The following is a 23,821-nucleotide window of genomic DNA, read 5'->3' on the forward strand; positions in this document are numbered from 1 at the left end:
TAATCACAAGAAGCACCAGAGAGGAAGTGGACTAAGAAAGGGGAGGAGCCAAACCAAGTTACCGCTTTACACAAAAAAGGAAGTGGTGCCCCCAGAGGCAAAAGCCTTTTTTCCTGAATGGGTTCCCAGATGAATTGCCTGATTGCTGAAAATGCCGTTCTTACATGCTGTGAAGGTCTGTGTGGGACAACAAATATAACGCAGTGCAAACACACACTTGAGTGTTAATAGGGAATCCTTTAATACTAAGGTACAATACATAAAATCAGTGGTCATCAAAAGAAAACGACAACAACAAAAATAACGTGTCTTTTGTGCCCTTTCTTGTCACATCAGGCGGGAGAAAGTGAGGGTGAGAGAGCGACACATGGAACATGAATTAAGACACAGAGAATCATTCTAGTCTCGACAAAGACACGATCTCTATATTGAGCTGATGTCAGTATAATGGTGTAGAGAGGGGTCATTCGGGTGGCTTTTTTTGTTTTGTTTAAAGTGCATCAGTCGATAAGTCATTTTTTAACTTTCTCGAGTATGCTGTAGCTTCAAGCATTCTGGACTCCAGGCAGGTGAACAAAAACAAAAACAAAACACTTTAACGTCTTCTCAGTGAAAATGTACATTCAATCAAGGCAGCCTCGTCCTTGCAACCGTTTCAAGACATCGTTGAAAATAGCTCTACTACATCCATCTGGAAGAAGAGATGAACAGAAAGAAATGAAGAAAGAAATAAACAGTGTCTGTCTTTGAAGACTGGGGTGACTGCAATAGATGAAGTCTCTGAGGTGATGTTGTGATGTGTTTGGTACCGTTGACGTTAGGAGAGCGACATCTGAGGCGTCTCTTTTTAACCACTCAAACCCTACATACTCAGTCTATCAGAGTCCCCCAGGGGCCTATACTAGGCGCGCTTCGTTTTCGCCCTTTATTCCAAAATCTCTTCGCTGAAAATAACCGATCTACACGCAGTGGGATGAGTTGTGACACATGTACATCTGCTATTTTTTGCTGAATGTTCGCCCCCAGAATGGGTTAACGTGGTTAAGGTGTCAGTGAGAGAGTGAGACCTGTCGGTCCCTTTATGTCACTTATTGGTCTGGGAGAGCCTGGCGAGGCAGGTCCGGCGGAAGGACGCGCAGTCCTTCATCTCTAACACGCAGTCCCTCACCATCTCCACGAACATGGCGGGCCACAGCTTGTGCAGGGCCTCGCCTTTCAGGTTGGTGTCCGACGCCCGCTGGACGAGTTCGCGGAGGTACTGCTCTGTCGTGGCCGCCCGCTCTGATGACTCTGTAGCGCCCTCCTGAGGGAGTGTGTGTGTGTGTGTGTGTGTGTGTGTGTGGGGGGGGGGGGGGGGGGGGGTGGGTGATAAGAGGAAAATGGAAAATAAACTGAAAGTAAGTGGCGGCCCACACAAATTTACACTCAAAGCTGGCCATTCATTGTCAATGGCATTCAATGTTTGTGTTAACACAATGTTTGTGTGTGCAGAAAGTAGAAACCCTGCACAAAGCTGGCCATTCATTGTCAATGGCATTCAATGTTTGTGTTAACACTATGTTTGTGTGTGCAGAAACCCACAAAGCTGGACATAGGAGGGGCTAGCGCCCATCAAAAATATGTCTGGACTTGGACTGGTAGATGGTGTCACTGCCCAACTCTCTCTAAGCTCGAGTATCAATCATAAAGATGAACTTCCTCCCTAGGGTTAATTTTGTAAGTTATATGCTCATTGCCACCGCCATCACAATATTGGACTAAGCTTCACTCTGCTGTATCTACATTTATGTGGAATTTCCTTGGCATTCACCCTTCAAAGTTTCTTGGCGAGAGCGTGAGGAGAGTTTGGTATTGAATTGAGAGATCTATTCAAACATAACTACTAGTCAAAGCAAAGTTCGCTTTGGGCCAATCATTTCTCAGTTAGTGGCAGTGTGGAGAGCAGCAGAAAATATTTAAGATTAATTTAAAAAGGAATCTCTTCCCCAGTGTTAGGGTTAGTTAACACTTTCCCTCCCAGTCAATTAACTTACACGAGTTAATTGACTGTAGAACGTTTGAGAACTAATGATTACGAAGGCAGTTGTAGAATCAACCTCAGGTCTTAATGGGTTAAGAAGTCCCCCAGACCCCCCCCCCCCCCCCCCCCCCCCAGCTGATGGTGTCACTAGCTGACAAGAAGTTATTTCAATTCAGTGTGATACGTTCTGTGGGCAGATGTGATTCTGATTGTGGGAAGGGTATAAACATGGCTCAACAACACTGACCTCCAGGCTGTCTGTGCTGCAGTCTCTGCTGGGGTAGTTGAAGAGCGCTCGGCTCAGACCCTCTCCCAACAGCTTCCCGTTGTCCCTCAGCTCCTCTGGACTCAGCCCCGCCCTGCGACCACGCCCCTCCAACAGGAACTGCAGCTGCCGCTTCCTACAAGGACAGACACAGACAGACAGACAGACAGACAGACAGACAGACAGACAGACAGACAGACAGACAGACAGACAGACAGACAGACAGACAGACAGACAGACAGACAGACAGACAGACAGACAGACAGACAGACAGACAGACAGACAGACAGACAGACAGACAGACAGACAGACAGACAGACAGACAGACAGAATTGCATCAGCTTGCTGTTCAGCATTAAGACATATTTCAAGAAGGACACAGCAATTGGAGCACAGAATGAGTGCCAAACATAAAATGCAATAGTAGCACCTTCATAACTACTTTCAAGCTGGCATCCCCATTTTGGGCATATCATTATGGTGATACTTAGTAGCCAATCTACAAGCTCACAGTCACAACGCGCCACGATGAAACAGCTTAAGGGTTTGTGAGGACTTACGTTAAATAACAATGTTTCAATTCCCCAGCTAGCTTTATCTTTATAAATACAAATAGTAAGGGCATTTTATCAGGTATTTGACCAATCTGGGAACTAAATCGTTACCAAGAAATGTCTTCACCAATGTGTTTCTAAAGGTGTCTAATAACATGTACTAAAAGTTTGAAATTCAACTCCCGTGGGAAAGTTGAGTTATTAGCATAATATGTGACCATACCCTTAACATCCTATATAAGGCAAAAAAGTCCAAATTTCATCATTCTTTAAGTAGCATGTGACATATGCAACTAGGGTGATTTCATGATTCTGAATCCATTCCAAGCATTAGTTTTGCACAAAAAACACTCCTTGGGCTAAATTAGGCCATATCCACTTGACCAAATGTGCTGACCTCATCACGTTTGTGTGGCCGTTTTCCTCCCAAGGAGTGTTTTTTGTGAAAAACTAATGCTTGGAATGAATTCAGAATCATGCAAACACCCTAGTTTCATATGTCACATGTTACTTAAAGAATGATGAAATTTGGACTTTTTTGCCTTATATAGGATGTTAAGGGTATGGTCACATATTATGCTAATAACTCAACTTTCCCACGGGAGTTGAATTTCAAACTTTTAGTACATGTTATTAGACACCTTTAGAAACACATTGGTGAAGACATTTCTTGGTAACGATTTAGTTCCCAGATTTTAATAGATTTCTCTTACTAAAACCTCTGGCAATGTTTTATACAGTAAAGCGACAATCTTGGAGCTTCCGCATTGCGACTAAAGAGATCAGTCTGTATAATGGCATCAACTATATGAATGAATATATCTGATGAGAAATACTCTCCTACTAATACTACAATACTATTGTGGATTAAATCATATTATGATTAGAATTTGCTCTCTTCAAAAATCAATGCCATGTAATTGTCACATTCCAATCTCAAATGATGCAAAATACACACAAAAGAAAGACGAGAACAACAAACTGGGGTTAACAGAAATGCTTCATACCTTTAAAAAAAAGTGTCTATTTTTGGATCATCATAAATTAATAAATAGTCCATAGTGGGAAATTTGGTATATAGTCTTTTTTATTGTCTATATACATTCATGAATCTACTTGCTGACCAATACACTCCTTGGGCTAAAAACAGCCATAGACGTCATGACAAATGTGATGTTATCCCAAGGAGTGTATTTTGTGCAAAACTAATGCTTGGAATGGATTCAGAATCATGAGAACCCCCTAGTTTGACATGTCACATGCTACTTAAAGCATAAGGAAAGTTTGACATATTTGCCTGCCATAGGATGTTAATGGTAGGGTCACACGAAACCCCTATATAAAAAAAAGCCCAATAGTGACAGCTGGTCAACAAGTGGATTCATGAATGTATGTATATACTGTAAACAATATTTTAGGCCAATAAAAAAGACTATACCAAATTTCCCACATTAAACAAAAGAAACCGGACTACCAAGCCTTCCCATTCTGACTGAAGTATATTTTTCATCCTTGGTGGTTTGAGCAGCAGGATGTATAACGATGTTGAGGACATTATAAAAAGGATGTCAGCTACATAAGATGCTGCTGTCTATCAGCATTAACACAGCAACGCTGTACCAACATGTTCCACTAGACTCTGCCAGAAGTGACAAATTGTAATTTCACTTAGAAAGTAGGCTGCAGGGGAAAAATGCATACCTGCTGGGATAAGTGTTTGTGTGTGTGTGTGTGTGTGTGTGTGTGTGTGTGTGTGTGTGTGTGTGTGTGTGTGTGTGTGTGTGTGTGTGTGTGTGTGTGAGTGTGCGTGCGTGCGTGCGTGCGTGCGTGCGTGCGTGCGTGCGTGCGTGCGTGCGTGCGTGCGTGCGTGCGTGCGTGCGTGCGTGCGTGCGTGCGTGCGTCAGAGAGCGAGAGTGAGTGAGTGAGTGAGTGAGTGAGTGAGTGAGTGCACAGAAATAGGGCTTTTTCAGGCTACTACTTGCAGAGTAGTCAACATTGTGGGGACAACAGTAGCTGACAACACGTGTGGTTGGGTGTAGTGGAGCCACACCTGTAAACAACAGCAACTTTCACCACTTTGTCGTACGATGGTGCCATTCAGTGAAACAACACCTCTACAAGGTCCCAACACGTCAGTCACATTGTGACGTGTTGAGAGTTTATAGATCTGTCCTTTCCAAAACTACTTGGGAGTCATAATACGTCAAATTTAGCTATGTCATATACGACTGACGAAGACCCACACGGGTCGAAACGTTGTTTCCTTAAATAAAATTGCTGCTGGGGGCCTGGGCCGTGGCTCAGCGGTCTAGGCACTGTGGCTGGTAATCCAGTCTGGCAGTGTGCCGCGGGTTCGACTCCCGATCCCGACGACCTTTACTGCATGTCACCCGCCCCCAGCCCTCTCCCCATTTCCTGTCTACTATAAAATAAAGCCAAAAGCCACAAAAAAATCACACCAGTGTGAACTGAGTGGTGCAACTCCCCTCTCCCCCTGCACCCCCCCCCCCCTCTCTCTGTCTCTCATTAGCAGGCAACAGTGCAGCACTATCTCTCTCTGTTTCTGGCACAACAGCGCCGCTTTTGCCCCTACTGCTAGTCATAGTCACATAGTCACATAGGTTAACACATAGGTTAACACAGACATGTGTGGTTGCACCACTCAAAAACATAAAAAAAAAAGTTGCATGTGGGAGCTTCAGATCAGTGTGCGGACTGCCTTCCTTTATCCTTTATCCTTCCTTTATCATATACATCACAGGCTGAGGCTGGCCACAAGAAGTCTGAGGCCCACATTGAAGCCATGCTGTCCCCATGTTAATCCCGAGATCCACATGATTTGATTTGTTAATGTTTTCCTATGATGAGAGCCAGGTATGTTTAAAGTGGTTATAGCTATCATAATATTTGTCCTGGATACGTACCAACAATAAAACATGTACATGTAGCACTTAGCCATGTAGTACAATCCCCCTCAGACTAATGTGCCCACCCCAATGACTGCTGACGTTTCACCATATTTCTTATTATTTATTATTTATGTTTTCTTTTTTGCTTTCTCAGATAACACAAAGGAGAGAGTCAGATACAAAGGTAAGAGAATATAGTGAGAGGGTGAGAGCAGTAATGTGGTCCACGCCCTAACTGGTTGAGCAAACAGTGCCTCAATTTTAGTGTTTAATTATGATGAAGAAAGTGAAGTGTTCGCACAGAAAAGCTCTTCCGTATAAGAGCCAAAACAGGGATAGTCATAGAACCAAAACTAAAGTAAATATAAAATCAGAGAGGAAACCACTGATTCTTCATTTGTGCGTGCGTGCGTGCGTGCGTGCGTGCGTGCGTGCGTGCGTGCGTGCGTGCGTGCGTATATATGTATAAGGAAATAGCAGCACTGACTGCACAGTGATTCTGTCTTCTCATTTTAGAGGAAAAGGGTAATAAATTGTGTCATGCTGCTCCAGGAGAGCGGAGGTTAACCTGCACTAGGTAACATGTTTTGCAGCTTGATTGTTGGCATATACGTATCTGTATCTTTATATTGAGTCAACTTTACAAGGTCATGAGATGGTGTAACACTGTTAGTGCTACCGAATGCACAACTACTGCCATCCTAAAACCATACAACACATTTACCACTACTTAATGTCCTGAACCCATCTGCAAACTTTATTTAATTGTATTTATTTACCCTATATTTAACCAGTAGTAAAAACTTTTTTTTTTATTGAATTGAATTAAATTGAATAGCCAATCTATGACACGTTGTGAACTTGTAGATCGGCTATTTGAACTATGTAAAATGTTTTTCAAAATAGTAAAAAAATAAATACTATTTTGAATCTACAAGCTCACAACGTGTCGATGTAGATCGGCTAGTTGTACTAAAAAAAGTAAAAAAATAAAAAGGTCAACGGAGTTTAGGGATAAGGGGTTTAGCATGGATTAAAATAGAGCCCAAAGTCTCTCATACATTACAAAACAGACAACAATAGTACACCCATGATACACCACAAAATACACAGAAAATACATAAAATATCTCCAAAGTGATACACTTTAAATGAAGGAAAAAGAGGCCAATAATCCTACAAAAAGTAGGAATACACACAATGTACAACATGTACAAAAAACATATATACCTAGAAAGAGGCTATACACATCCAAACAAGTGCAAATGTTGGTGAGTACATCTACGGTGATCCATTTGAAACTTCTCAAGGGAATTTTTTAGGCCAATTTGAGTCTGGTCTACAGGTCGTTCCACGACCAGGGACCAATGAAAGCGGGACATTGTTTACCCCCCTCAAATGAAAATTAGGGTACAACACAAGCCAGGCATTTTATCTGAGGTTTAGACCGTTCTTAACCAAATTAGTAGCCTGCTAGATGTCAAGGAAGACCAACCAACTGCAGCATACATCACACAGTGATGAGTTCTGAACCTACAACTCTTTTAGTTTGAGTGAGACAGATCTACAGATGTATGGGCCAACATGAAAGCCATTTGGAAGCAAATGGACCAATTTGACGAAGCATCCACAGATTTGACATCAGGGCAGTCTTTTAAGATTTTGAAATTTATGGGGAAATAATGATGGGTTCAAGGCTGTTGTATCTGCCAACAATAGGGAAGTTGAAGTGCTGCCAACAGACAGAGAATCTTCAGTGGAATCCTGACAGGGCACCGAGATAGCAGCTGTGAGTGAAGCGTGACCTATTCAGTTGAGGCATTATGGTGATCAGGAAAACAATGAAACACACACTATGCACCCTGCTAGAATAATCCCACTGAAACTATAGCGTGGCATAACTCCACAAAGCTCCAATTAGAGATGAATGGGAGTTACAGTGTTAGTATGCTCAAGAAAAGTAAAATCCGAAAGGGAAAAACATCACATCGCCACAATGGCATGTTTTGCTTTGCATGGCCGTGCTTCACTGACGTGGAGTGACGGGGATGAAAGGCGCTTGGCCTGGGACAGGAATGTGTGCGTCTGGGTGCCAGGTACCCACCCATACCCTGGGACACCTCAGAACTCATCTCACCTGGATCCACAGTGCCACGCTATGTCTAGCTGTCTCGCACGCACGCACGCACGCACGCACAGAGAGAGAGAGAGAGAGCGTGTGTATTTTAATTACATCTAAAGTGTGTTTCCATGCGATCTCACCTGGATTCCTCCAGTAGCAGCAGAAGCCGACAGCGCGGCGTCTCGGTGGCCGCTATATGACCCAGCGTCCCAAAGACACGCTCTGCAGCGATCACATCGTTCATTGTCACCTATAGAGTAGAGTAGACATACACACACATACTGTACTGTACACATCATCTCTGTCGGTGGAAACCTTGTATGTACAAATCCGTTCCGACTTTATATATATATATATATTTTTAACATTTTAAAATAGTGAAAATAGCCAATTTGCCAGCCAATATCAAAGCTTGATCTCTTATTTTCACTACACATCACTGATAAAGTAGGGCATTCATTTTTGTTTTTGTGCAAGCTCCATCGTTTTTGTTGTTTCCAGGTAGCGTAAAGAAAAATAGAAGGGGGACAGGGAGAGCAAGGAGAAAGGAAATCAAACCTTTTGAAACCTCACCATCTCTTTTCTTCCCTTCTCCCTTCATCTCATCTGATCTAATTTGATCTCTATCTCATGTTGTCTACGGTGCTACACGCCATGGCGGCCCAAGGCTCACGTACCTCCAGACCGTTGACCCTCTGCAGGTTGACGTGGTGCAGTCTGTAGATGAGGAAGGAGCGCCACAGGGCCAGGCTGACCACGGGGTTCCCCTCTGGGTGGATGGTAAGCTGCTCCAGACGTCTCACCTGAGCCAGGGCCGCCAGCTGGGAGAGACGGCAAATGTTGCTCTCCAGGAAGATCAGATGCTGCAAGGGAGGCATGTGCCAACAAGTCACTTTCAAGGTACTGGAGGCTGTTGCATTATCCACTTGAATCCTAGCATCCATATTGTGGATGTTAAAAGTATTTCTGATTCTTATTCTGTACTTTTTGAGCATTTTCAGTTTGCTAATGATAGTTCATCCCGCATGTCACCGCATGAAATCTCAAAGATGGACATGCCTATGTCCCATCAACCCGCAGCCCGATTGGGCTTGGGGTTACGGTTAGTGTTAGTTTTGAGGAAACTTAGGGTTGAAGGAATATAGGTACGCCTCCGTTAAAGATGATTTATATCACTAGAAATTCTGGGAAATTGCAACTGTGGTTGCACTGACGTGAGCTGCGAGGAATCCACTGGGAAATTAATTCCGTCTTGAATTCTTCATGTATTCGGTCTTCTTCATGTGGGAAGACATTTGCACACTTGTAATTCAGGGGTTTATACTAGAACGTTCTGTTCTTGGTTAATTATGTCTTGCCCATGTCTGAATGTACATTATCAATGAGACAGGAGACATAAAATGGACTTTTGGGGTTACAGAAAAGGTTACAAAAACGTCCACAGGGATCTGTACTTGGTCCCCTCCTTTTCTCCCTGTACACATCTTATCACTGCTATGCAGATGACACTCAACTATATGGCCGTCAGTCCGTCACGCCCGTGACAAGTCACGCCACCATATATGGCCGTCAGTCCGTCATGTCTCGTGACACGCTCCATATATGACCGTCTCCATATATGAAGATCACAACACTGACCTCATCAAACCCTGGATAGCCATACATGGAGAAGATTGGCTAATCACCTAGATCTGCATATATGGAGCTGGCCAGCAACTCTACATCTGATCTCAAACCCTTAGATCTCCATATGGAGCTGACCTGTTCTGACATTCCATATGTTGATCCCTCCCCTTCCCATTCCCTTCCTCTTCGATGATACCTGATACCTTCGATGATACCTGTCCATTCAAACTCTAGACGGGCCTGCCCCAAAGTTTTAGTGCAGCCACACCTGGCAGCCGGCAAAAACTAGAGTTCTCAACAGGCCAGAACATCAAGGACCGAACCTACCTGGGCCCTCATCAAACCCTGTACACTCAAGACACTGCCCCCGCTGCCACCCCTTGGATCTCCATACATAGAGCTGACCTGTGCTGACCAGTAGAGAATTAATTCCATACAGTGTGTTGATCTGACCCCCCCTCCCCCCCGCCAAAGCGCCAGCACCCAGCAGTCTGGTTTCACTCAGGGTGTCTTACTGGTGATTCTTGATGACTACTTTTTATGTATTTGATGTATTACCATGTGTCTCACACACACAGCGAGTGTTTCTTACCGAGAGGTTGGGGAACTTGACCCTTATGCGTGGCAGTGTTGGGACGATGGTGTCGTAGTGGATGTAGCGGAAGGCTATGACGATGACGGCGGCTGCGGTCTGGACCCCCCAGCCCCTCTCCAGGGCCTCCAGGGCCCCGGGGCCAAAGAGCCGCAGGGTGTCCCCGTCCAGCTCGGCCAGGTGACTGTCGGACAGAGAGAGGCTCTGGACGCTGCCGCTCCCCGCTTCAAGGAGCCTGGAATGCAAAGACACACGCATGCGCACGCACACACACACACACACACACACACACACACACACACACACACACACACACACACACACACACACACACACACACACACACACACACACACACACACACACACACACACACACACACACACACACACACACACACACACACACACACACACACGGACACAGGGACACAGGGACACAAAGACGTTTGTTATTAAGAGTTGCCCTAAACTCCCTGGAGAGAACCAGAGAGAAGCAGCCTGTGCCAGTCTCACTCCCAGATGGCACTATCCTATCGCCTTGTCTACGAGCAAGTATCCCCCTTGAAGCCTTAAACTACTCCCTTTACATGTGTTTGAGGAGAAAGTGGGGCATTCAGGGAAAAGGCTAGAAGAGAGAACTAGCAACACCGCTGATGAATAATTGGGGCGGGAGGGGGGGGGGGGGGGGGGGGGGTTAGTGAAAGTCCTATTTGTCTTCCCTCGCTGCCTAATTGCTTTCCTTTTTTTGGTACAACATTGGAAAGTGCCCTTCCCCTGATAAGGAAGTCGTGAGAGTGGGGAATCTGGGCGAGTCTCAGGGAGGCCTAATCTCTCTTCACCCTATTGGTGTGTGTGTGTGTGTGTGTGTGTGTGTGTGTGTGTGTGTGTGTGTGTGTGTGTGTGTGTGTGTGTGTGTGTGTACACACACATTGTAGTACCTCTGAGGCTACTGATACTCAGGGGACCCTCAGCATACCATTGGATCAGATGGCCCGCTTGCTACTCAACACTGGTCATTAAGGGTTTGACCTGCACCAACAACATAATCACCCCCATTCATATTTCACACCCTTCCAATCTTATAGCGAAACATAGGGTTCACACACATGCACGTCGCACACGTGCACACACACATCGTGAGGAAGACTAATCCTTTGGCTGTGGAGCAGTAACCCAAGACTCTTGTCGGGGCCAATGTTTAAAAAGCTGGAGAGAAGGAGACAGAGACACCAGTGACAGAGATGCAGAGAAAAAGAGAATCATAAACAGAGACAAAGAGGTAGACGGGAAAAAGAAAACAGGCGGAGAAAGAAAGAAAGAAAGAAAGACAATGGCAGAAAGAGAGAGTCAGAGACAGTGAGACTGTAACTGAAGCCTGTTTGAAAAGACCATCTCTGTGGCATCAAGCCTGATCCCCTAGAGGAGGATGGTGATCCCCTAGAGGTGACTCCTCTCCAGGTCTGTGAAGGAGAGCAAAGAGCTTTCTCTCTCTTCCGTCTGAATGGACACAGGTTTGGTGACTCAGAGTGAATTAAAGGGTCATCTTGTGAATAGAAGATGAACTCGCTTCTTTGGGGCTAAATTGTTTTCATAGAACCTGGTTGCTCATGTCTCTCTCAAAATCTGCAAGCAGTTGTTCGGATGAAAATGTGGGCTCCAGACCTAAAGACCTACAGATCCACTGTTCACCCGCAACCTGAGTCTTTGGTGCGTGTGTGCATGCGTGCGTGCGTGCGTGCGTGCGTGCGTGCGTGCGTGCGTGCGTGCGTGCGTGCGTGTGGGGACGTCTTTCGCATATTATTTCTGCTGCCCCCATCCTAGATAGATAGATAGATAGATAGATAGATAGATAGATAGATAGACGCAGTGCGTATTGCACGTATACGTAGCGACGGCGCTGTGTGTGTGTGTGTGTGTGTGTGTGTGTGTGTGTGTGTGTGTATGTGTGTGTTCAAACTTGGGCTTGTGCACACAGATGATCATGAGGACCTGTACATATGTGTGTGTGTGTGTGTGTGAACGGACCTTCGCTGCCTCAGGAGTTCATTAGTGGACTAATATTCGACTCAGCGTTTTAAATAAGCTCCAGGAGAACTATATCCTGACAAAACAAACCCACCTAATACACTGTCAAATAAACAGCCCTCTGCACTAATTGGGTTTAAAACCCTTCCAGGAAGCCACTGAATGACAGGTAAACCCAATTTAAACTCTACAGTTTGTTGACCAGAGTCCCCCAGGAGTGATCTACAAGATCACGAAGCATTACAACGTACGATCGAATGTTCAACCTAAAATAGGGATGCTACAGCGATGGTCCTGCTCTATCACGAGGCACAGCTTTCTGCGTAGTCACGTTGTGAATGCAGTGATGGAAGAAGTACTCACATGTTTCATGTTTGCACAGTAAAGGGGAGTTGGGTGGGAGGATCTAGAGAATGACAGGCTCTTGGGCTGGATGGATCTTTCTGTATTGACTTGTAGGACATGCTCCTTGTGAGGCCCCGAGTTCGAGCGGAGCACTACCGTCTTGTGACAAACGTCTCCTCTCTCTCAGCCCTCAATGTCCTGTCTTTCGACATTGGCCTATCTAAATGAAGTAAGAAGTTGAACCTCCACATCAGCAAAATAAAGAATATCAATTGAGTGTGACTGGATTCGATTTAAGAACGCAGATAATTTGTTGAGTGTGATCAGCAGCTGCAGAACGTATGTAAAACAGCTGCTCGTGCCTCAATTGCAAAGCTTTTTTGTTTTTGCAATTTTGTTTGTGTTTATTGTGTATATATCCGTATACCAAAATCCATTTAAAAAAAATACTTCTCACTGTTCTCAGGTTAAAAAATTGATATGCGATTAAAATGTGATTCATTGAGATTAATTAATTACAAAGCCTCCGATTAATTAAATTAATTATTTTAATTGAGTCCCAGCCCTAATATATTCTCAATATTGTAAAGCACCTACAGTAGAGCTACTTTCTCATATAAAGACGTTGAATTTTACGGAATTGTAGTGTAGTGAATTATTTTTACTGTTATTCATGAATGCAAATGGAATTAATTTTCGGTCAGACAAGTTATTTTGTCATATACTGTACAGCCTTCATTTTCCTTGGATGAGGGAGTGATAAAAGTACCTCATCCAAGGAAAATGGACTCACATCAGTGCTTGGGCTGCTAACTGTTATCAGCACAAGCTAAAGTGCCACTTTGCTGCACTGTCACAGTGAGCCGAGTATTTTTTCTTCTAAATTAAGAGTTTTATTTTCCCCAGATTAAAAGTCTAGTTCAGACCAACAATTTGTCACGAGACATAACCGCCATACACTCTATTTATACTGTGCAGAAAATAGCTGGACTACAAGCTCACAAGACGATGCATCCGCTGCGCCTTGTGAGTTTGTAGGTCGGCTAATTTCAGCGTGCGACATCGTCGTACGACAAAGCATACATTTAAGTGTTCGTAAACTATGGAGCTGTTCAAACTACCCTTCAGTAAACTAGCTTACCACATTAAAGGGCCACTTCACCCCTTTTGCAACCAGAGCTTATTTTAATATAGGACACAAGAAACACTTTCCTGGGGTTTTTGTGTGTAAGTTTTTTTTAGATATTTTAGTCATTACGCCATGTTCTTGACCAAAAACCTGTCATGAAAATATGGTCTCACTTCCTTCCTGGACTACAAAATCACACCTGCATGCTGCCTCCCCCCTCTGCACAAGGAGGGGAAGTGCACTAAAGCATTATGGGCATTGTAGGAATTCAGCAATCCAGTCAACCCTATAGTCAAACACACAGACTTCATTATTTTTCTGGCCATAGGGTGCAAACTTCAAATTGTGCTACTGTTATCTACTAACTATTAACACATTCCCGCTACGATTAATTAATTATTTTAACGCGTATTGCCAAGGTTTTTCCCCATTTTAAACCTTATTTTGAAGAGCCAAATGCCCCATAACCGGATGTTACGATGACGTAATTGTGTGTGTGTTGTCTTGACTGGTTGTTGATCTTTTGCTCGGTGCAGAAAAAACCTGACGGGCTATCGGCCGTGGATTAAACCTTGTTTTGACCAGAAACGCCATTCTGGGCGCCGATTTGGAGTTACAAGTCATTGGAAACAGCACGTTCCAGTGTCACACTCAGGGCAAGAGTCACCTGGGCAATAATGCAGGAGATGGGGAATAACATGCGGTTATATAAGTTACATAAAGAGATATGGCAACTCCTGTGGGCATGGGAGCGTGCCATCAACTCTTTGCTGTGTCACGTATTCTTCCTGTAATCACACTTGAAAGACAGCCCCCCCAGCACCCCCCACTCCCCACTGTGTGGTGATAAACATGCCCTGCTGTAGACTATTTGTCTCTGAATGCTAATTCAATTACACTTATCCTAAGTAAATCCAACGGCAGCTTCACAAAGGCAGAATGTCATCTCCAAACAACATAATCCCCATGAAGACCAGGTTTGGGTTGAAGTGTACATTCCCAATTACCTACTGTAGTGTAAATACAGTGTAATTGTGACACGCGTGAAACGTAATATGATCTATCCAAGTTGTCACTTTCTCGAAAACAACCTTTCATCAGCGCTCTCTGATGAAAAGCAAATAAAGAACAGATGGTGGCAGGTGTTAGTAGCGGCATGCAGATGTCCGGCATACATTGAGTGAAGTCTTGCCAATTATTGAACCATGATCTTCAACCAGACAAAATTCTCATATGTCTCCCCCCTTCTCCGCTCCCTCCATTTGGCTCCCGGTTGCTGCCCGCACAGAGTACACAACTCTGATGCTGGCCTTCAAAGCAACCAAAGGTATGGCACCCCCATATCTTACAAGTCTGATTGGACCCTACCAACCCTCCCGCGCGCTCAGATCAGCCAACACAGGGAAGCTGGAAGTACATTTACTAAAAACACAGGGACAACGCTCCACACGTCCCAAACTCTTCTCCCTTCTGGCTCCAAAACTATGGAATGCACTTCCCATTGCAATCAGAACTGCAGACACACTCCCAATCTTCTGCCGTAGTCTGAAAACCACCCCTTCAGACTTTCCCTAGCCTCGATGACCTTACAGGCGTATGCAAAGGCTCAACTTATGTAACTTAGATAGCATTGTATGTAGACATAGCACTCTATAGTAGATATTCCACTGTTAGGTTCTTAGCTTACGAATGATTCTTAATGTCTATTTTTTATGTATTTGATGTATTACCATGTTTTGTTCTTGCTTACTGTAAGTCGCTCTTGATTAAGAGCGTCTGCTAAGTGCCTAAATTGTAATTGTTGATTTGCTGTGGAAGTTTAGGATGTTTTTCTTCCCATAAAAAAAAGCTTAGGATGATGCAAGAATCAGGCTTAGCCACTTTCAATCTGGCGTTCTTGGGCATGCCATAATATGCAATCATTTTCAAAATGGGAAAAAACAAATACAAACTTAAAAATAAATAAAAATAAATAAGTAATAATATCAATATTAATCACTGAAAATAGTGTAAATACAGTAGCTGAGCTACATCGCATTGCGACACGATTTGAGCTTGTACCTCGGCAATTTGTGCGCAACACTGTTGCTACAGTGAAGTATAAAATAGGGCTTAAGTGATTAAAATGTCTATCTGTCCATGATGAAGATATAGGCCCTCTGATTCATGAGCCACTGCACCTGCTTTGGCTCTCAGTGTGGGTCTGTATTACATTAAAGTACTATATAAATAGAAAGAAGGCACTGCCATCTCTGCGCGCACGCACGCACGCACGCACGCACGCACGCACGCACGCACGCACGCACGCACGCACGCACGCACGCACGCACGCACGCACGCACAATCTGCTGGCCAGTGTATGTGAGTAGAGACTACAGTATTAGATTTCTTGGCAATCTTTGCTTCCATCCCCACTCCACTCTCCAGGGAAATAAAATCGAATAAATCTCCGCTCACAAAATAGATCAAAATGTGTGGCAGGGAGTGGGCTTGGGTCAGGCGAGTACTGCTGCCATTGTCTGTATACAGTAATATAGCATACGCATAAATGTGCGCACACACACACACACACACACACACACACACACACACACACACACACACACACACACACACACACACACACACACACACACACACACACACACACACACACACACACACGCGCGCGCGCACACCAGGGACGTGCACACATAGACATCAAAGGGGGCTTCAGCCAATGCCCTTTTACCCGTCTGTAAAACAACTGCCCTCTCCAGACCATGAATGCAGCATTTACTACGGTGAAAGAAATACAAATGCCACTCCTATCCTTTCCATGCCATACCGGAAGGCAGCATTCAGGAGAATTGCTTTTATTCCTGGAGTCTCCTGAACTTGAACAGCTTTTTTGCGTTGAACTAAATCTGTTTCGAAATCCATGTGGTACGCCCGCCATCTCCAGTAGATAAAGAGTGCTGGGTTGCGCCCCGAAAACAGCAGATCTGCAAGCTCTCAACGTGTCGCACAGCGGCGCGTTGACAGCTTGTAGATCTGCTATTTTCGAATTTTTTTGTCCAAAAGTGCCCTCTTACAGGATTTCATCCCCTGCCTCTCTAACACTCTCTGCACGTCCCTGGCGCGCGCACACACGTCCCTGGCGCGCACACACACGTCCTGGCAGTGAAACAAGTCCTCCTATCACATCTCTCATATGGAGCGCTTCATGCTCCCATTCTAAGCGTACTGTCAACATTCTCCTCCATACTATCTAAACTCCACGGGCTACAGAGATGACACCATATGGTTTCCTTTACCTGCCCAGGGTTTAGGTCCCTGCCAGTTAATCCACTTAATGTACCACTCTGGGAAGACATCAGATCGAGAACGTGCACGCTACGCTGGTATGACTTGTTGACCTCCATGACATTAATTTAGTATTTCTAAAGATTTAGAAGGTTTTAGTCTTGTTGTAGTGAGGTTAGCCAAAGTTCCTTGCTTGTGTGTGCCATTCTATCTTACAACAAGCGCCTGTGAAATTATGGAGTGTGTGACTTTGTACTCATGGGCACATTCCAGGAAAGGCTGCTTAATCTTCAGGCTATCTCCCGTAAAATGGATTGACTTCATTAAACAATTGCTGATGATTTATTTGGTTTCTTATTCTTTGTTCAAAACACTTTTATTGTTCCCCCCTGTGCTGTTTATAGTCAAATTTATTAACCAATGATTTGTCCTTTTTACAGTGTGTTATTGGCGGCAGACAGCCTTTCACAGAGGCATTATGTTTTTGGGTGGTCCGTCCGTCAGTCTATCCGTCTAGCGTCTCAGAAACGCTGTGAGGGAATTTAATAATATTCGGCGCAAACGTCCAGCTGGACTGAAGTAGGTGGTCAAAGGTCAATGTGACCTCATGTTCGTCCAGTAGTTTTGAACGTGATATCTCAAGAAGGCCTTGTTGTTTTACACAAAACACACCTTTGGACTCAACATTGAACTGGAACTTAAGGTCACACAAAACATATGTATTAAATTCCTTCGAAGCCTTCACAAATGTTAAACGAGAGGAGACATAAAACCATGATGCAGTATTTCTGGTTTTTGTTTTTGCTTAGTTCCCTGTGAAGTATTCAGTGTGAAAATGTAGGCAAGAAGCATTCACAGTTTATACCGTGGCTAATCAGTTTCATCTCAGTGCATCAGAGCTGTGGGATCCTGTCAAAGAACTGTGCATTACAGTTTGCAGCAACATGAAGGCATTTTGGATTAAGTGTGATTGTGTCGTAATCCTTCTGAGCTTCTCTGGTAATGGCAGTCATTTCTCATGATTGAGCTTGTGGGTTTCAGAGCAGAGGGCAAATATGCAACCTCCACACTGTCTCTAAAAAGCCTAAAAAGTTGACGCGTTGTGAGTTTGTAGACCGGCTATTGTCTGTGCGCAACACCGCCATCTAACTAAGTATAAATCACCCTTTAAGTGGTCACGAATCCCCACCCCAGGGGGTCAGGTTGCTTCTTTGGCCCCCCACACAACAGATCCAGATGTGCGGCCAGAACCCAGCAGGACAAGCCATTACTCCAGCATGTGGAGCAATGACTGCAGAGAAGATAGATTAAAGATGAACTGCAACAATAACCAAAGGCTCAGTCTTTCTCCTTCAGGAGAGAATGAAAGTAAAAAGTAAAAAGCATGCTGTTATTGTGACATTTCATGGGGCTTTGGATCCCTAATGCTGTTGGATATTAGAGGGTCAGGAGGGTTGTTTCTCAGTCTCATAAATCACAGGAGAGAGAGTGAGTGCATTTTCCGGCAGTCGGTAGTGTTTCTCGCCGGCATCAGTCCGACACTCTACCCCAAACTCTTACCCTAACCATAACCGCAAGCACGACACAACGCATGGCATCAGCCATGGAACACCCGGGCACCAGTATTTCTTCGGCAGCATCAGTCCAACACTCTATACCCCAAACCCTTACGCTAAACATAACCGCAAGCACGACGCCATGCATGCGGACCAAACACACTGCCGCGGAAGCGAGCGGCAGTCGAGTGTCATAATCCCCCCAGTTTCCCCGGCAGCTGCCGTCCCTTCTCCCGGCAGCGGCTGTTACCGGCAGTTTACCGGCAGTTGCGGCGGCTGAGCTGTCATAATCCATCCACCTACTCCGGCAGCTGCCGGTCCTCCCACCGGCAGTGCTGCGTCTCATGCCGTTGCCGGATTATGCACTCGCTGCTTCTGGATCACAGACCAGTTCATCCATCATCTGTGCTTTCTTACTCTCTGCGGGAAAGGTTTGATTGTTTTGTTCTTTTTTCTTCTTCTTCCAAGTTGTAAACGACAGTACCCGACCACTATAGTAGATACATTATGGTATGCTGGCCTGGCCAATAGATGATTTCCTATCCGACACAGTGCAGTTATATCATGCTGCATAGCCAGACCTATACCTAGTCAATTCACCACATGCTTGAGAATGATTGTGTGTGCACTGTGCATGTTACTTAACTCAATTAGGGAGCTTTTATGTCAGAGTTCAAAGGCCCCACACCCAACAAACCAACATGGCTAAGAAAGGGAAATTGAGATCATTTGTTCCATATGGATGTACTTAAATTGTATATGATGTATTAACAAGACATTTTGGCCTAAATGTGGCATGTGTACATCCTCCAAGGAACACGAAGGTGACCAACAAATTCCATGGCAATCCAGATATATTTGAGACTTGAGATACAGTATAATAATAATAACACTGCAATTTATATAAATACATAAATAATCAATTATAAAAATGTCCAACCATCGGTCTAACCGACAACAGACCAACTGAACGTTGAACTTACAGGCACCAAGCATCACCATGATACGTGTAGCCGTGTAGGCCATGTCTAGTTTGTCTACCGTCTTCCCCCGCGTGTCAGTTTGTACTTACGCCATGCATCGGTGACAATGTGAATGTTGGCATGTTTGTAAACAAGACAAATGCATGTGCATGATGAGCTTGGCAAGTGAAGTGGTACAAGCTTTTTGTGGTACAAATGGTAAGGGGTAGGAGGGTTACTGTATGTGCATTCACACACACACACCTGGGAGCTTTGTGTTGTTGTTCACTATTGTTCGGTTCATTGCACCATAGCGCCCCTTCACATCAGTCTTTTCTACCGAGGGAGCTCGAGCACAGCGTTTTTCTGCCCACTCTTCAGATTCAAACCAGCAATGTTCCTGTCTAAAAGGTCACTTCTCAGCAACCCTCAAATGTACCGTTTAAAATGCTACAGTGTCGTCAAGCCGTCTGGCTTTTATCCGTTTTAATTCATATTTCAATGCAGTGCTCAAATGGGCAACATCCGAACAATAGGCCTGCAAAGTGACTCAACCCTACATCCATGGACACAACAAAATGCTGGTAGAGCCCCACAAGAATTGCCACTATGAGGAAGGGGTTAATTGTGCTTCAGGGATGTCCCTTTCATATCCTGAGTCAGGAAGGAAAAGGCTGTGTTTAAAACGTGTAATGATAGTCTTTCATCTCATAACCACCCCTTGTCATCATAACTCACCCATGCCTGTGCCCTTGAAACGTGCAGCACAGGGCAGCCCATTTGGCGTGCATCAACCACCATATTACTCACAGTGTAATGACTCTGAACAACATGGCTTGTGTGATATCCAATTGAGAGAGAGATCAAATGGAGTAGGTGTGTGTGTGTGTATGCGTGTGCGTGTGCGTGTGCGTGTGTGTGTGTGTGTGTGTGTGTGTGTGTGTGTGTGTGTGTGTGTGTGTGTGGCAGCGGTGGCCGAACGGTTTGCGGAGCGGTCTTGTTATCGGAAGGTCGCCAGTTCGAATCCCCGGACCGGCACGTTAAAATTACCACCGCTGAAGTGCCCTTGAGCAAGGCATTGAACCCCTACCATGAAATGTTCTATGAGCAGGGTCTGGCTGTAAACAAGTCTCGAGCTTAGTCCATTCACCCTGGGTAAACAAATAACTTTGCTTTGCTTTGTGTGTGTGTGTGTGTGTGTGTGTGTGTGTGTGTGTGTGTGTGTGTGTGTGTGTGTGTGTGTGTGTGTGTGTGTGTGTGGTGTGTGTGTGTGTGTGTGTGTGTGTGTGTGTGAAGGAGACATGATGCCAGAACCACACCCACACCCCCAGTCAATGCTCTTCCCTGCCCTGTTTGTGGCAGATCGTGTGGATCACGGATTGGACTATATAGACACATGAGCACTCACAAGAAATAGAGATGGATTGTCATCATCGGATACGATGGACAACCTTAAGCAAGTAAGTAAGTAAGTAAGTAAGTAAGTGTGTGTGTGTGTGTGTGTGTGTGTGTGTGTGTGTGTGTGTGTGTGTGTGTGTGTGTGTGTGTGTGTGTGTGTGTGTGTGTGTGTGTGTGTGTGTGAGGGGGGGCGGCAGGAGTGGCATCCCTGAAACTGATAATCTTTCTCAAGGACACTTTCACAGAGAAATGCTCCTACTGTAAAGTGTACAGAACAGTAAGAAGGACAGTATGTTGGCTGCGGTAGGGATGATTGAAAACATCACATTCCCATTATTAATATAGGAAAGTGATGCCACTCCTGCATTACTCCTGCCTTGCTCATAAGAATAGAAAGTAGGGGAGACACGAATGGATTCCTGAATACCACCACAGAATAAACCGTTTAGACTCATATGCGAGGAGATTGCAAGGCTGAACACCACACCAGGAGTATACTGTAGGTGCATCTGGTTACACTAGACACTAATGTGCACATAACACATACTGGGCCGTTATGTATTTTAGCTATCTTCACGTTACACGTGACACGTAACAGGTCTATAATCAGCACATTATCCATAAGTAACGAATCAATTTATTCTACGATGCTGAATAATTCGCAACATGCTTTCTATGCCACAATTAAAATCTATCTAGGCCTATAGTATAAGTATGGATAGACACTCAAAGACCGCAGATTACATAGATTTTCATATAATTTATGGCCTGGTTATTGGCTCCATTGACCTGCTGTTGGGGGGGAGGGGTCAATTTGGAGGTTATTCACATGACAAATGTTTACGAACCACTGGCCTATAGGCTACATACAGTAGCAAAGCTGCTGGGTTGAATAATTCCTAGTGGTCTTGAATAGACCCTGGTTTCACTAGATAGGCAGCAGGTGGGATTTTCCAGAGAGGTGCTTTTATGGACACACAGCAGCCTGTTAACCTAACCAGCAGTCTGGAGACTCTGGTTCCCAGATTGGGGTCACCACCTCTGGGCGCACCACCGCTTCTGTGTTTATTCCTACCAGCAGCAACACTATAAGTGATAACATTAGTTAACCAGAGGGTTGGCCCATTGGAAGGTTAGATTGAGTGCAGCTAAATAGATTGAGATTACAACTAGGTCATATGGTATACGAAAATCTAAGTTGTGATCATCGAGACTCAATCAATAGATTACTTGTTATATATTTTCGCTAGCAAAAAAAGAGGATTTTGAAAATATTTTAAACATGTAGACAATTTCCCCAAAATATCGATGCCAGGATTAACGTAGTTAAAGGTCTATTGATATGTTATCAGGGGTTGGGGAGAAATTTGCTAAGGCTCTGATAAAGCAGGCAGATATAGACAGAGAGAGAGAGAGGGAAAAGTCAGGGAAAATGAAAGACATTCCACCGTGTGTTCAGACTGTGGGCAGTGTTATATGGGTCTGGCTGAAACTAATTGTTGGTTGAAAAAAGGTGTCAGAATGATAAAGGACCAGGTGTTAAGCCTCATGTGTCAGTGACACATTCTTTCACACATGTGCAATGTAACAATATATTCTTGGACTGATACTGTACGTGGTCTGGATTCTGGAAGTCTCCCAGTGTCTTTGTCTGGTGGTCCGCATGCAAGTGTGTGTAGGTACTTGCCTTGGTTTGTCGCAGTTAACTTTGGCAGGGGTTCTCGCTTGCGCGCGTGCGTGTGTCTGTGTGTGTGTGTGTGTGTGTGTGTGTGTGTGTGTGTGTGTGTGTGTGTGTGTGTGTGTGTGTGTGTGTGTGTGTGTGTGTTTACATGTCTTACTTGGGGTCCCGGGGGCTGTTGGGGCGGCTGTTGGTGCGGAGTCTGTTCTCGCTAACCGCTGTGGGTCGATCTGGTCCGGATACGGGGCTAACCCGCCTGATCATCACAAAACAAACCAACACAGAACCTTCAGAATTTGAAACCACAGAAACGCCACACAAACATTTGTACTTTAGCTAACACCACTTGACGTGGTCCCTATTCTGGCGGCAAACATTTGGGAAAAATGCTTATTGTTGAGCCTTGAGGGACGTCGGTCAACGTTACTTGCTTCAATCCACTTTCTCCTCCCTCCTTAAGCCCCCTCCCCCCACCCAACCTTCATCCCTCACTGCTGATGTTTTTGTCAACTACTTCGAGAAGAAGGTTGACGATATCAGCAGCTCCTTCCCCCCTCTCCCCCATAAAGTGGCATCTGACTCAACCAACACTAACCCCAACACACCATGCATGTCCTCCTTCTCTCCTCTTTCCCCAGACGAGGTCCTACAACTAGTGACTTCCACTAGACCTACCACCTGTCCTCTCGACCCTGTCCCGTCTCCAATCTTCCAGACCATCGCACCTGATCTGCTCCCCTTCATCACCTCCATCATCAACACCTCAGTAACCTCAGGCTGCGTCCCATCTGCCCTCAAGTCAGCCAGAGTAACACCACTCCTCAAGAAACCAACCCTTGACCCCTCAGATGTCAAGAACTACAGACCGGTATCAATCCTTTCATTTCTATCAAAAAGCATTGAACGTGTTGTCTCCAACCAGCTCTCTCTCCATCTCTCACATAACAACCTGCTGGGTCCCAACCAGTCCGGATTCAAAAAGGCCCACTCCACAGAAACTGCCCTGCTGGCAGTCACAGAAGCACTACATGCTGCCCAGGCTGCTTCCCACTCCGCAGTCCTGATTCTCCTAGACCTATCAGCAGCATTTGACACAGTGAACCACCAGCTGCTCCTAGACACCCTAGCGGATCTAGGCATCGGCGGGACGGCACTAAAGTGGTTCTCCTCTTACCTCACCGACCGGACCTACCAGGTCTCCTGGAAAGGTCTGTTATCATCCCCCCGAACCCTCCAAACTGGGGTCCCACAGGGATCTGTACTTGGTCCCCTCCTTTTCTCACTGTACACTAAATCCCTTGGCACTATCATCTCTGCTCACAATATATCCTATCACTGTTATGCCGATGACACA

The 23,821-nt window shown here is 45.0% G+C and overlaps 1 protein-coding gene across 5 annotated transcripts in view; it reads right to left on the reverse strand.

The window, feature by feature from the left end:
• Positions 1–238: 238 nt before the first annotated feature.
• The window catches only part of lrrc49 (leucine rich repeat containing 49), a 76,522-nt gene continuing 52,939 nt past the window's right edge, over positions 239–23,821 (reverse strand). For all 5 annotated transcript variants that reach the window (XM_079497502.1, XM_079497504.1, XM_079497505.1 and 2 more), the window contains exons 13-18: positions 22,628–22,723; positions 10,088–10,322; positions 8,547–8,732; positions 8,010–8,119; positions 2,268–2,421; positions 239–1,303 (exon numbers count right to left, since the gene is read on the reverse strand). In XM_079497502.1, coding sequence (XP_079353628.1) covers positions 1,085–1,303; positions 2,268–2,421; positions 8,010–8,119; positions 8,547–8,732; positions 10,088–10,322; positions 22,628–22,723 — 1,000 coding nt within the window. In that variant the 3' untranslated portion in view covers positions 239–1,084. The remainder of the gene's footprint in view (positions 1,304–2,267; positions 2,422–8,009; positions 8,120–8,546; positions 8,733–10,087; positions 10,323–22,627; positions 22,724–23,821) is intronic.

Source organism: Electrona antarctica (assembly GCF_951216825.1).
Source record: "Electrona antarctica genome assembly, chromosome: 3".
Lineage (NCBI taxonomy): Eukaryota > Metazoa > Chordata > Actinopteri > Myctophiformes > Myctophidae > Electrona > Electrona antarctica.